Genomic DNA, 14553 nt, shown 5'->3' with positions numbered 1-14553 from the left:
GCATAATTGACTAAAAGAGATTTTTTTTGTTTTTTTGTGAGGCAAGACCAGGAATCTCTTTCCAAAGTTGGTCTTAATTTCACCTTGCAGAGTCTATTTCATCCCGACTCATAAACAGAGTCTGACACACAGGAGATTAGGGGGCAAGACCCGAATAAAAGATGCATGTCGATCTACTGGGTGCTGATGAGACCTGTGCTCGTAGTGTGTAGACGAGGACTGACTGAGCTTTCTGTGTGCTGCTGTTCGGCAAACGCTCTCGAAATGCTCAGTGAATGCATGTGTTCCTGTTAGATGTGATGTTGTTTTTAAGTATACAACCAATACGTGAAGGTGATGAATCAACAGAAAGAAGACAAATTAAGCCTGATGAAGCTGTTTTCTTTTTATTTGAAATACATGTTGATGCATTGCAGATTATATTAAGACAATTAGAAGAAGAGATACACTTCTTTTTTTTTTACAATACACTCATCATACTCAAAAATGTCCTTCAGTGAAAAGTCACAATTACATTTAAAGTGAAACGCCTCATGAATTCTCTGTATTGTCTTTAGAAAAAGGAAATTTGAACTGGATGTAACACAGATGTGAAAATGTTTTGCATTGCCATGTTAAGGAGTCTTTAAATGGCTAAAATCACTATTATTTATAATGGATCACATGACTTCTCTTATATATGTGACAAACAATGCGTTGTTAGTTGCAGTATTCTCCGAAACGTCAAAGGGCATACAAACAAAACAGTCATATCACATTTTTATTAAAAGAGCCTGTGAGTCCATTTTATTCATTGTTTTTGTTGTGTGGTTTTATATTATTTATTTAAAATACTCACATTTCAATGCCATTTTCTTAAGAATTAAAGGCCCATTGCTCTTTGTTGCATTATTATGTTTTCATATTATAATTATTTCAGTGGCATTAGAGTGTCTTAAAATGGTATTATTTTTAAAAATCCTTCCTTGGACAATATGTCATCAAACAAAAATGCAAAAAACAAAGTTAAAGATGGATTTGTCTGATATCTTTTTTAAAAATAAAAGCTGCTATGTGACATCACTACTACAAATGAATACTAATGTTGTTCTATATCTGTGTAAATGTACAACTTTTTGCTATCCAGTTCGCCATATCACCTTAAATAGGGGATTCAATACTTCAATGTTGTGTTTACAGCAAGGGGCCTAAAAATGAGTTATTGCAAGTGTAATTACTACAAACAATTTGTTGTTATTGCTGGCCATATAGAAGCATAGAGATTAAACTTAAATCTGTAATTAACTACCATGCGTTCCTTTTGGGATCGGTTTCTTTTGATTGCACTTTGCCATCAGAACTATAAAACAGTCAATCTGTTGGAAACTGGAGCGCAAGTCACACACTTTTGGCGTAAACCTGAACCACTGCCTTTTCGTGTTACAATTCTTCCGGAGTGGACTGACAAAATGTTACATAATGTGACGCAATCCATTATTCCAACCATGTTGCTTATTGGGATGCTATTTTGGCTGCAATTCTCCACTTTGATAAGCACACTAAGTCGGTGTGTCGCCCTCTAGGCTCCCTGGAGGTGAATAGAAGACGATACTGACCTCTCACTGCTTTCTCTCACTGTAGTCATTCGGTTAATCTACTCATGGCAAAATATAACATCGCATGGCAACCTATGCTGCCATGGCCCCGGTCATATTGCCAGTATTGCAAGCAGTGTTGCCGCCCCCATGTATCATGGGCCTATATGAAAATGATGTTATGAAAATTGGTAAGGTTCCTTTAACCATATAGTCACTTTATGAGACGTTTAGGCTCCTCAAGCTTTTGCCTATGGGGAGGAAGCTTGTTTTGGTCACTCAGTGTGCTCACAAGTATTGCGTCACAGCTCTGTTACTGTATTAACTTTTCATCTTAACTCTTACAATTTAAAAACACTATCTTTGTGTCTGTTTTGAAGCAGCATCAGAAAGCAAAATGTCGTCAGTACGTTTTTTTGAGTGTCATTTCATATATATTTTTTTTCCACAAGCCTCTCTCTGAACTCTGATCCGTGTGACCTTTCCGATCCATCCAGGTATCCGCTTGTTGTACGGCCCTGTCACCGATGCCATGGAGGCCACAGCTCTGACCTTCAACATCCACTTCATCGACATCTACGTCTGCAGCTGGGGCCCGCAAGACGACGGGGCCACGATGGACGGGCCGCACAGCCTGACAGCGCGCGCCCTTCGGCTAGGAGCCCACAAGGCACGGCTTTCATATCCGGGTTCACACTGCTGTGTGTCAGATGTAAAGCAGACATCCACACTGTCAGTGGAGCTCAGCTCGGAAGGACAAAATGTCGAGGGTTGGGATTATGTAGACGGATGTGTGTAGTGACTGTGTTTGAGATTAGAGGGGGATTTAGAAATATTTAATATTGGTCCTTCTTTCCACCAGTCTTTGGGTGTTCTCTCCAATTGCATGAACTTGTTTGGGTGTTTTGAGATACAATCCTATTGTGGTAATTAATACCAAGTAATGCATGGATTATGGAGGGAGCCCTGGGCCAAGGGTTCAAAGGGTCCCAACACCCCCCTGAAGTACCTGACTTTGAAGTGACACTTATAATCATTTCTCAGTTGACTGTCAGAAGTCATCTCTTACGTGTCTGAGCCCAGCAGCCCTTCTTATTATCCGTCCATGTTTAAATGTATTCCAAATCTGACCTCTGGAATTTCTCTTTTTTTTTTTTTTTTTCAGCTATTGCGATATGTGCCTTGTGGCTTTAGTTCACTTTGGTTTGATTTATGTTATTTGTGCTTGTGAGTTAAAACAAAAAAAAAAGAAATAGTAGTGCTCCCACATATGAATATACATAAATGAAATGAATAGATTTCTGCATATCAATACAACTATAAACAAAACCTAACTTAAAAAACAAGTTCTCTAATATGCACTTGGTTGAACCATAGCTATCCACACAAGTTTTCATCATTACATAAAAAGGGTAAAAAGTTACCATCATTAACAAAAAAAACTAAAATTAGTGTCAAAAAACAGAAATGCTCTCTCAAATTTGAATTGTGTTTAATTGATGAATTTTTTCTACACTCATGTATCCTATTTTTCCTCCCTGTGAGTGTGCAATATATATTTCCATATGTGATATTCAAAATGCTCTGCTGACCGCTTGATGGAAACAGTCTTTATGAAATCCACCTTTTTTTTACTCGCCCTTTCACTTTCACGTCCCTTTGTTTGCGTTTTCAGGGACGAGGTGGAAAGGGCAGCATCTTTGTGTGGGCGGCAGGTAATGGCGGAATGCACCGCGACCACTGCGGTGCAGACGGCTACGTCAACTCCATCTACAACATCGCCATCGGCGCCGTCTCTCAAACAGGGAGGCCCGCCTCCTTCGGCGAGCCCTGCCCCGGTGTGATGGCTGTCACTTTGACAGGGTCCGGCATGGGAGGCTCACTACCTCTGGTTAGTGTGCATGTACCGCCTAATACATCTAACAACAGTCTTTATCATTAATGAGTGCGTATATATGTGTGTGTGTGTGTGTGTGTGTGTGTGCGTGTCAGCAGCCCCTGCTCTTTGGCTCCTGCGAGCTGTGAGAAGCCTGTTAAAGAGCAGCGACTGGTGTGATATTTATAGAGGCCTGCCAAATGACCTAGCTGACTGCTGGGCTGCGCACACACACACACACGCAGACACACTGAAGCAAACAAGTGTTAATTGGAGGTAAAGCGTGGCTGTAGTGGCTGGGGAGAGGGAGAGGAAGAAGCTGAGGTGTTGATGGCAGAGGTAACAGTGAAAAGTCAGGAAGGAATAAAAGTGGCAACTCCAGGGCTACAGAAACAAGACAGCCGGAAACAGACAATTTTATCAGTGTGATGTCACCTTTATGCCTTCCCTTTCCCACCTCTCATTAGGAGGTGGTCAGACCAGATGTGTTTTTTTTTAATTGTTATCGCTGAAAAACTGTGTTCTAATGGCTAATACAGTGTGGGACCCCTCCTGGCCCGATTTGCTGCATACTTTTTCCTAAAAACCTCACCCAGAAATCCATTTAGACAAAACAGCTCACATTGTTTTCACTCTACGTACCGATATATGACATCCACGAAGCTGCATCTTGTGACACATTCAGTTTGTTGTCCCTCCAGGTCACCGTGACCAACATCGACGACGGCTGTGTCACACACTTTCCAGGAACATCCAGTGCTGCTCCGATCGCTGCAGGGATCCTGGCTCTTATGTTAGAAGTGAAGTAAGTGTCTGCCTCTGCCCAGTACACACCAGTAATACTACAACAGTGAATGTGATACCGTATTGATTTTTGTCGGGACTCGGAGAGTTGCACAAGGACACTCAAGCAATGTGTATGCTTACCGTGTGAGGCGCTTCAGTCCCCAGCCCTGTTGTGTTTGATTTCTTGTCACGTGTTGTTAGGACCACATTACCCATATCCCCCCCCACCCAGTGCTTTTCTTTACAGAACAGTTGTTGCTATTTTCACCCACGTCGCTCCTCAACACCTTGTCTTTGTCTTCTCTGAACAAGACTGCTTTGTTAAGCTATTTTCCCACCAGCCGTGTTCTGCCTTTAATATGCTTGTGAAATCCTCCGCTCTGTTTGGTCTGGAAGCACAGTAACCTCCTCCTCTGTCGGCTGTAAATCCATCCGGCAGATTTACCTTTTCAGTTCATCGTTGGATTTGCGATTATCAATGAATTGTTTTGAGTATTAAATGAATAAATTGTTCCCCTGGGCCTTAAGAGAGGTCTTCAAATAGATTGTTTTATCCAACTCACAGACCAAAACCGAAAAGGACAATGTGTGTGAGAGAGACAATGTTTTATAATAATTGCTTTATACAGTACATGGCTTATTCAATTACTCAATATTCAAAACATTTCTGCCAATCATTTCAGGACATAATTCTTTCCTTGAAACCATGCATCTTGCAACTTTGAATTTGACCTCGTATGTTAGCGTTTACCCTCCACTCTATTTGTTATGTTCAAGAATAAGTGAAGCGGAAGTAAGAGCGTCTTTAGATTTTGTACTGAGGCATATGTCACGGTGAAATGGAATATTTGAGCAGTGTAGAGTTTAAATCGAATCCTTCACATTTGATTGGACCTCTAAAATGTGGGTGGGCTTATAGTTTAGCGTGATACTGAGCTACAGATGACTGTTGGCTTAGTAGGAGGACGAGGTGAGAGATGAATGGGAGTCTTTGCCGATTTTAAACCCGGCTCTGTGTCACTGCAGCGTCGGACAGATCAACAGTGCTCGGCCTTCCTCCAAGCCGCCAGCGGTCAAAGTCCTTGCTCATCCGGCGGCGAAACGCGCCATCTGGCGGATGTTCATCTGCATGCGCTGCATTGACACTGAGCCGGTTGAAAATCGTCAAAAGTTTTGCTTGAACTAATTACACCTCAGTCACATTGTTTTGGAAATGAAAACAATGTTTTTGCCCGCTGATATCCAAACACACTGCTCTTCATAACTCGCCATATTGCTCTGTAGGCTAATACGATCCACAAGCTGTGATCGTATGCAGTTTTTTATGGCCAGTGTGGCTAGCTAGTCGCCCAAAGCTAAAGGCACTCCAACTTCCGTTTCACTGGGACTTTTAAGCGCACTGCAGCACTATATAGCTGGTTCGTAATTTGGTCATTAACAATCAAGTTTCTTGATGTTATAATTAATTTGTTCGACAATTTTGCCGTTGGCATGTACCGACAGAAGTCCCCAAAATCTCGCTGTTAGAGATTTTCGTTGGAGTCTTTGTAAAACTGAACTCTCCTCTTCACCCTCGGGTGTTTGTATTCTTCTGGTTTCCCGCCATCTGCGTGATAGAAACGTCATCAACACACCCACTTGCTCGCTGCAAAGTCTCCGGACGATGACCCGCTTTACTCACACATGGGCTCAATCGGACATTCTACAGACTTTGTCTGATTATTTACATTTGCATTCTCGCGTGCAGCTCCTCTGAGTAATGTCTTGATACATTCAGGGTTTACGGTGCATGTGTGAAAAGGGCCTTCAGTCCCTCTTTTGTTGTAGATCATCTTTAGCTCCTTTCTTTCTGTTTCAATCTACATCTGCAAATATATCACCAATCCTTTCTCTTCTCTCCTTTGTCTCGTCTGCCACTTCCTGCCATTTCCCAAGCCCCCTTTTTCTTCCTCCCTCTTAACTCGCCAGCTGTCGGTGTGGCCTCGGGCCTGGTGTTTTGTGGCGGTATCAGCGGCATCTACGCCTCCTTCATCTTATGGATGGTACTAGAGGCCGGCTTTACTGCTCCAGCTGTCATGCCGCGGCGTCTCGGTCTCAGTCGCTTGGCTGTAAAATGGAGCGCGGGTCCCCTGGGCGAGGCGACTCCCGGGACATTACTGTTAAAGGCTTTGTCGTGACCCGCTGCTGCTGACTAAACTATATATCACCTCTCTCGCTCAGATCGGCAGCATTCTGCTCACGTCTTTATGGAGCCGGGCTCTCTCTGTCTGTCTCCGTATTGCTTTCTGGGTCTCTCTCTCTTTCTGTGTTTCTCACACTTGCTCATTCTGTGTCTCACTCTGTCTCTTCACTTTTCACACAAACACACTCACTCATATATATTCTGCCGTACTCTTTCTTTCTAGTTTTTTTTGTTTACCTCTGTGATCCCCATTCATCACAAACAACCTGCCTGAAATACAGTATATCCACCTAATGATGAGGGTACATTTGATACACATCCTTAAAATTACATATTTAATTCATATATTAACTCCAACTCCCTTTTCTCATCATGCAACTACAGTCTTCAGTTTTTCTGTGTCTTTTGCGAAACGCTCAAACCTTTTGTTCCAATCTTTATCTTTTTCTCTGTTTATTTAACAAAAAAGTGAGCGGATCAATAGATGTTGAAATGAAATTGCTCAGACCTGGAAACAAATCATATTTGTCATTCCTGATATGATATGAAAGGCTATTTTGCTGGAAATAGTTGACAGCGCAGCAAACAGTGCAGATACAAAAATGCTAGAGTGCCTAAATGAGCGAACAGTGTGTTGTCGTCTATGCTGTCAGGATACCCTTCAGTGTGTTGCTACCCTGACAGTGTGATGGTGTCACTCTCTATCCGTCTCTCTGACACTATGTTGGCCCGTCTGTCTGTGTTTCCATCTGTCTCCATCCATTCGTCTCGACGGCTGTCCAACAAACCATAAGGACAGATCAATTCTTCGCTCCTCTCTCTGTCTCTCACTGTTTGTTTGTTCACTTTATCACCGTGTCAGCCTCTCTGTCACTTTATGTTTCTTTCATCCATTCATCCATCCGGTTTGTCCCATTTGCTCGGAGGGAGCTGAACTACTTTTTTTTTTATGGTGGTTCCACCTCATGTTCTGGGATTTTTACACCTGCAGATGTCCATTTTTCTGTCTACCCTTTGCTGCTTTGTTTATTTGGGCTGTCTGGAAAGATGGATTGTCTCCTCCTTAGCCTCACTCACCTGTGCTCTGATCAGGTGAACTATTGTCTATAATCTATATATCTATATCTATATATCTAATTGTTAAAATGTATTTTAAAAAATGACGGATTCATTTTATAAAGCAGTGGTTTATACTTGGAACTGATAAAGGTGAGGGTCATTTTATGGGACAAAAAAAAAAAAAAGGCAAATAATTTATTATATATTAAGTCATATATATGTTAAGTTATCTACAGAATATTAATTCCAGCTTGGGGCTTCAGACAGCATAAAAGTCAAACAAAAACATTCTCTGATCATTGACTCACTTCGCTCCTCCTGCCTGTGTCCATTCAACAAATAAGAGAAATAATGTATAAAACGTTGTCTGTGGGGAGTGGAGGAGTAATCAGCCAGTGATCTCAGTGGGGAGAGCACACGGAAAAGTGAATCCACTTGCTCTAATTGGTCTTAACTCAAACAGTCACGTGCCAGAGGTGAGCACACCAACACACACACAGATGCACACACACTCGTCCTCACGGAGGGCTTCTCCTGCGCTAATGTTTTTGCATTTGAAATGCGTTGAACAAAACATATAGAAACAAAAAAGCATATAGAGTCACTTGGTAGCTTTTAGCTAATTCTGCACATAAAAGCAAGGAATCTCTGTCTCTTTGTATGTTCGATCTACTTCACACTGGGTAGGTGTATTGATCGGGACGTGCACAGTCGGAGTTAGTGCAAATTGGACACGCGATACATTCAATATTAATACATTTTGAATAAACAAGCGAACACTACATCTTTATGTCCACTGGAACATATCATCAACTTTAAACATCATCAAACTGACAAAAAAATGTATAATTATTTTGCCCATATTGGGTGGGATGCACAAAACATCTGAGTTTTCCTGGCCTCTTTTTTATTTTTATTGGCTTGGAGACAAAAAAATAAAAAAAGGGGTTCTCAATTTGCCAGTCCAGTGGTGAACTAGTCATACACACACACCCACACACATGCACACCTACACACACACACACACACACACACACACACACACACACATAAATATACACACATAAATACAGACATACAGATCCAAACTGTCCATCCCACACACACACACACACACACACACACACACACACACACACACACACACCCACGGGTGCTTGTGTACACATGTACTCATTAACCAGAGGAATCAGGGCCGCATCGGTGGAGTGTATTTAAAGGAGATTGCAGGCATGCAGTTATTGGACTTGGCCTAATTGATAAACCCATTAGTAACACTTGTTCAGATAACATGGGAGGAATCTCAGTCTGCTCACAGTCACTCCAAATGGGTTCACTTAGGCTGAGAGTGCAGCACATTAAGAGAAGATTACAGAGCGATGTGGAGCGTCTTACCAGTCCATGGCTCGCTGCCGTGAGATTAATAGAGACGAACTAAGGACAGAGACGGAGAAAACATTAGACTCTGACTCTCCACAGGGTGGGGACACTCTGTGTGTGTTTGTCTAGCGGTTGGTGTTCTGAGTGTTTGTATGTTTTTCTGTATGTCCGTGCATCTACATGTGTTTCTGTGCGGTTATGACACAGTGGGTGATATGCCATCTTGTGTGAATATGTACACGGGTGTGTGCGCGCTTTCGCTCGCAGTGTGCATTTGTCTCCACATGTGGGGGAGTGTCTGTGTAGATGTTTATCCACATGTGTGTTAGTTTCTCAGCCTTTCAACTAAAGCTGCGGCGTGGCTCGGCAGAAGATGTTAACGCGAAGTGTCCACGCAGAAGATGTTCTTCCCGGGATGAGACAGTGGGGTTTTAAACTCCTGCTTGTTTTGCACCAACACATTATGCCCCGCTGACTAACAAGCTTGAGTGTTAGTGGTATCTCCTTTAGTTTCTGTTCGAATAGAAAGAGACGAACAACAAAATGGGACACGCTGGGCTTCAGGGAAGCAAGTTAGTGTGAGTGCAAATAAATCAATCTCTTCTGGCTGCAAATACGTCCATGATGCAGGATGGAGTCATGTGTCATTACGACACTTCAACTCATAACAACAGACACAGCTTTACATTGAACTTGTCAAATACATCTTATACACATAGTTCATGCTGTATGATTGCTGGTGTTGAAAACAGATACAGACCGTATACAAGCAGCACTGAGCTCCAACTCTTTCTTTCTTTCAGCTTAATTACATGCTTCTATATGCCTCTTTATCAAACCGCTTCACCTTCGAATGGCTCAGTTTTATTTCTTCCCCTGACCGAAAACGTACTGCTTAACAGCATAGCTCCTTCAATGGTGTCGATAAGTCATTTTGCTAAACGTTTGTTTATGAAATCCACCTTTTTTAACTTACCAGAACAATTGAAGTTATGAACAGAAAACTATACTTCATGTGTATTCGGGATGTTTGGCTAATACCCTATTCATTTGATGAGGTTAGTGTTGGCGCTGATGTCGATCCAGGAAAACTGTCCCTCAAGAGAAAAACAACAGCATCAGTCATTTCAGCAAATGGCCCAAAGCAATATACGTTCAAGTGACAAAGCCCTCTAGAAATTATGACGGGAAGCAAAGTAGGAAGTCTGGTGACATTATAGAACAACAATCCATCGTTCGGGGGAGAGGATGGCTCGACTGCTGTTTGTTTCCTGTTCAACAATCAACAGTCTGTTTTCTTACCATGATCACGATCATTTCCTAACCTTTAATGTAATTTATTAACAACGGTCTTTTGTTCCGGTTTCAGAAGGCACTGACAAATGATTCCGATCTGCTGATCCGATCAGAAAACGCTTCTATGGCAGTTACGTTTTTTTTTTTTGTTTAATTTTGAGGACTTATTGGATCCAATGGAGGGATCCCTATGTTCATCGGTTCCTTCTACAGTATGTCTTTATAATGCTCTAGTGAAATTCTGATTCTTACAGTAAACATTGTCAGAAAAAAGTTGTTGATATTTAATCCAAAAGTCCCATTATAATCAATTTGAAAAGGTATTGATGAATAATGAAATAAACATCCAGTGTAATATATTTGAAAGAAGTATGTGGCTTGTGCTCCCTGCAGAATTTCATTTTCGATGATTGTTTACCAGAAAAAAATGTTGAGTGTGATGCTCCTAAATGATCTGGAGCTGACAGTGTTTTCCTCTGAGTCCCGATCCGTCTCTCTCTTTCTTCACCCCTCCATCTTTCTGTCCCCTCGATTGCCCATCTTTCGCGTTCCCTCCCCTGGGCTGGACACTTTGTCCTTGCGCTCCCCGTCTCTTCCTCCTCCTCCTCCTCTCTGCTCGGGCTTAGTGTGAGTGATAAATTATTCGTGGGCATGCTCTGAGGGCCCAGGGCTGCTCATTCCTGCACACAGAGGACTAGCATTGATCCGGCCTGTGGTTCAACTTAATTGGAAAGCCAGTTACACCAGCTACAGACACACTCCGACACACACAAACACGGCGCGCGGACACACACACACACACACATGCACGTACATGCACGTGCAGACATGCCATCTACTGTAAAGCCGCATTAATACACACATATGCGCCATTGTACAGTAATACACCCGTGTATAGGTGCGTGGATATTACAAATGTCAACACAATTATACAACAGACACACGCAATCCCCGCATGCATTTATGCATTAAGGTGTTATTGAATTAACATCTGCCTAAGTATCAGCTACTGTATGTATGTGTTATAGTTTAACATTCCACACATACACACTTCAGTACATAATAATACAGAATTTAGAATAAACATGTTTCCTATCCAGGAAGGCACATCTACTTCATACACGTACAAACACAAACACACACACACACACACACTCCAACATTAAAAGTCACAGAAGTGCACGATCTGACACACAAGGACAAGTGGATGGACACAAACCTCTGCGTGCACACACACACACACACACACACACACACACACACACACACACACACACACAAACACACTTTATAGTCACTAAGCCGCATTCTAAGCAGCACTAAAGAGGAGTAACAGTCCACAGTGGAGCAATATGGAGGCCCAGGGTTATCGATTGGACTGAGACACTGACTATCATACAGCTAATAGATTACATCAGACACATCGGAGCGACCCAGTCAATGAGGCCTGATCCTATTAACTGGGGATTTGTAAACAGTTGTGTGCTCACTGTGACGGCTGCTGCGCTGCTTTGTGAGCCTTGGCGAGAGGGATGAAGGCTGTGAGGCTCTGGAGGAGGCTCATACATCGTTGCACTCTGCCCCGATCTGCTGTGAGCTGCGGCCCAGTCGCGCTTTAATTGCGTTGCGATGTCAGTTCTGTTCCTTCTGTTGTTGTCGATCCTTCAGAGGTTCAAAGTTTAGCTGTGATGTTATTTGCCGGCATGCATGAGTTGAATGTTTTTCATGTTATGTCAGTGTCGCATTACTTTAGGTCGTGCTTATTGTGAGTCACATGACGGCCACTGGAAGAAATCAGTCCAGTGTTTTTCTTCAAGATACATTTCAGCTTAAAGGCTTGATCAGGCTAGCATTTGTTAGCATCTCTCACGTTGAGGTCCCTTTCGGTTTATCTCTACAAACAGATATCTGCTTATGAATGCAGAATCTGTTGGACACATGGACAAGATTTTGCTATCAGAAGCATTCTGTTTTGTTGTCCGTTTGTAGTTGGAGTTATATTGACCAATCACATTTTGGTGGGCTTTGGTTGAATGAAACAGTCCGTGTGGAGAGCGAAAGAGGTGGAACGAATTGGTCAAAATGCAGTCTCAGAACCCACTGGCTGCTCTGTCAATGACGATGCTTTTTACTAGCTTTCTTTATGCATTCATATGCCGATATCTGCTTATAGAGATGAGATGAGACATTGTCTCTCAACTTTACCTCCATTCTAGCGTCTCAAGTTGTGAACAATGACTGGTGCACGGACGAGGATGTCTTGGCCCGGATATCCATTATCCTGATATCCGCTGGCTACACCAAAACTCCTCAAATATTATCCGTTATCCCCCAGAGGCTATATCGTCATCAAACCCATGGGTTCCGAGATTTTCTTTCGATAAAATTTGACTTGTGAAGTCACAACGGTGACCAATAGCAAATCATCTTGACATCACTGAACTATGCAGGAATAGGCTGTTTTCACAGCAGACATTATGACTGAGTAAAAGCACAGGTTTGTAATAACATTAATGATGGCTCTGCTCTAATCCAGTGTTCAAGTAAGCCATGACAGTGTGACCGTGAGGCCGCATGCACATCAGGATCCTGAACCTGAAGCAGCTGAATCCTGCTTTTCCTACTGTCACAAGCCATGATGTCTTCCATCGAGTCGCTGCTCCACAAAAAAACTCAGTTAGACATGACTCTATGGTACAAATACATACCCTGAATAAACTCTGTAAACTAGCAGTATTGCTTGTTTAGCGACTGAGCTAGATCTCAAAGCTTGGAGCTTGGAAAGCTAATGCAGCTGGCTCGCACTAGCATGCTAGCTCGCCAGGTATAGTACAGCTGTTTGCCAGCTACAGCTTTGGTACTCTTGAATGTGTATTCTCCAAATAATGGAGAAGATTTATACTAATTATAATCACATGTAGCATATCATGGATAACTAGTGGGATTACTACAGTAAATAGAAACAACAACTAACAGTGGAAATCGTCTTGAAGGACTCCTTGCTTTAGCTCACAGTCTTGTACTTGAGCTGCATATCAAAGACGTAGTGGTTTTGTGCTCTCTTGCAGCCAAACCGAAACCAACAGGAGGAGAAAACAACATGGTCGAGCATTGATACAAAGAGGTGGTGCAGAGGAGAAATATTCCACCTCTATGTGAAAGAAACATCACAAGATAACAGTTCATCTTAAGTCCATTACAGCATAAGCAATACTTCTGTTTAACCAGCACTATGGTGGATGCCGGTCGTGGGGTTTTCAGATTAATTTCGTGGCCTAAGCCTATTCACATGTCCCTTCAGGGCCTGAGAGAGAGCGAGAGAGAGAGAGAGAGAGAGAGAGAGAGAGAGACAGATAGTAAACTGGGTTCTCAGCCAGCGCTGTGTTTTTAAGAGCAAAACGACTTTTCCAAAATAAATAGATCTGTGTCGCGGACTGCTAGGAGAGAGAAAAGCCCTTGGTTCAATAATTAATTCCCGAGTCGAGGGTTTTGGAGAGCCGCTGATTGGGCTGATTCTTTTTTTATTTATTTTTTTATTCTGTTATGATACAAAGGAGGCCGTTTGAAGTAATTTGTCCCTGAGAGAGCTGCTTGGAATACCATACATGCTTTGATTTAGCAAAGCAAATTTAATTTTGTTTGCTTTATGCAAACCAGCCGGGGCCGCGGGGGTTTCTCTGATTCCACCAGAGGGGTGAGGGTGGTGGTGGTGCTGATGATGGAGGTGGGGGAGTGCACATACCAGAATCACGCTGCTGCTGCTAATATATAATACACAACGCACGCTCATACACACACAGACGCATGCAGCGAGCAGCAACAGTTCAAAAGTACAAAGCCTATTCCCCCCCCCCCTACGCACACACACGCACACACACACACACACACACACACGCTCTCCAATCCCTTTGAAATCAAAGCTCAAAATAATTGTTTGTGCGTTGTGTTTTGTTTCATTCTATCCATCTATTATTAGTGTTACTGGTATTATTCCTATCATGTTGTTTTAGTTGCCTGCTCTCGCTGCTTGCCGGGGTTTTGTTTTATGCCGCTAATGAAAGCTTCTCTCCTCGCTTTTGTTCTGTCTCGTTTTTTTTCCCCAATACGTGAATGGAATACATCTGTTTACATCCGTGCCTGATATTTCCTGAGATGTCTAACATGCAACAGCGCAATAATGAAGAGGCTACTTGTGATTTAGTTGTTTGCAAGATGAAGATATACCTCAACGTAGCTATATAGACATGCGCGATGCATTACAGTTATGTTTTTTAATGATGGGGAAAAATGAAGTCTAACTGTGTGGCTCACCTTTAATTAGTTACCTCCGTTCTGTTCTGTACTGGAGAAACGACTGTCCGTGTACAGGTGTTGCGCAAACTGTGAAGGTATTTCTTCTC

General features: G+C 42.5%; 1 protein-coding gene across 3 annotated transcripts in view; it reads left to right on the top strand.

Moving 5' to 3' along the window:
• Positions 1 to 14553, top strand: part of LOC142955095 (proprotein convertase subtilisin/kexin type 4-like) — a 163822-nt gene that overhangs the window by 96371 nt on the left and 52898 nt on the right. For all 3 annotated transcript variants that reach the window (XM_076096456.1, XM_076096455.1, XM_076096454.1), the window contains 3 exons: positions 2072 to 2244; positions 3250 to 3465; positions 4152 to 4255. In XM_076096456.1, the coding sequence (XP_075952571.1) occupies positions 2072 to 2244; positions 3250 to 3465; positions 4152 to 4255 (493 nt within the window). The remainder of the gene's footprint in view (positions 1 to 2071; positions 2245 to 3249; positions 3466 to 4151; positions 4256 to 14553) is intronic.

Source organism: Anarhichas minor, unplaced genomic scaffold (genome assembly GCF_050575085.1).
Source record: "Anarhichas minor isolate MPS153535 unplaced genomic scaffold, ASM5057508v1 ptg000022l, whole genome shotgun sequence".
NCBI classification, from domain to species: domain Eukaryota; kingdom Metazoa; phylum Chordata; class Actinopteri; order Perciformes; family Anarhichadidae; genus Anarhichas; species Anarhichas minor.
This window is presented reverse-complemented; position numbering and strand designations above follow the sequence as displayed.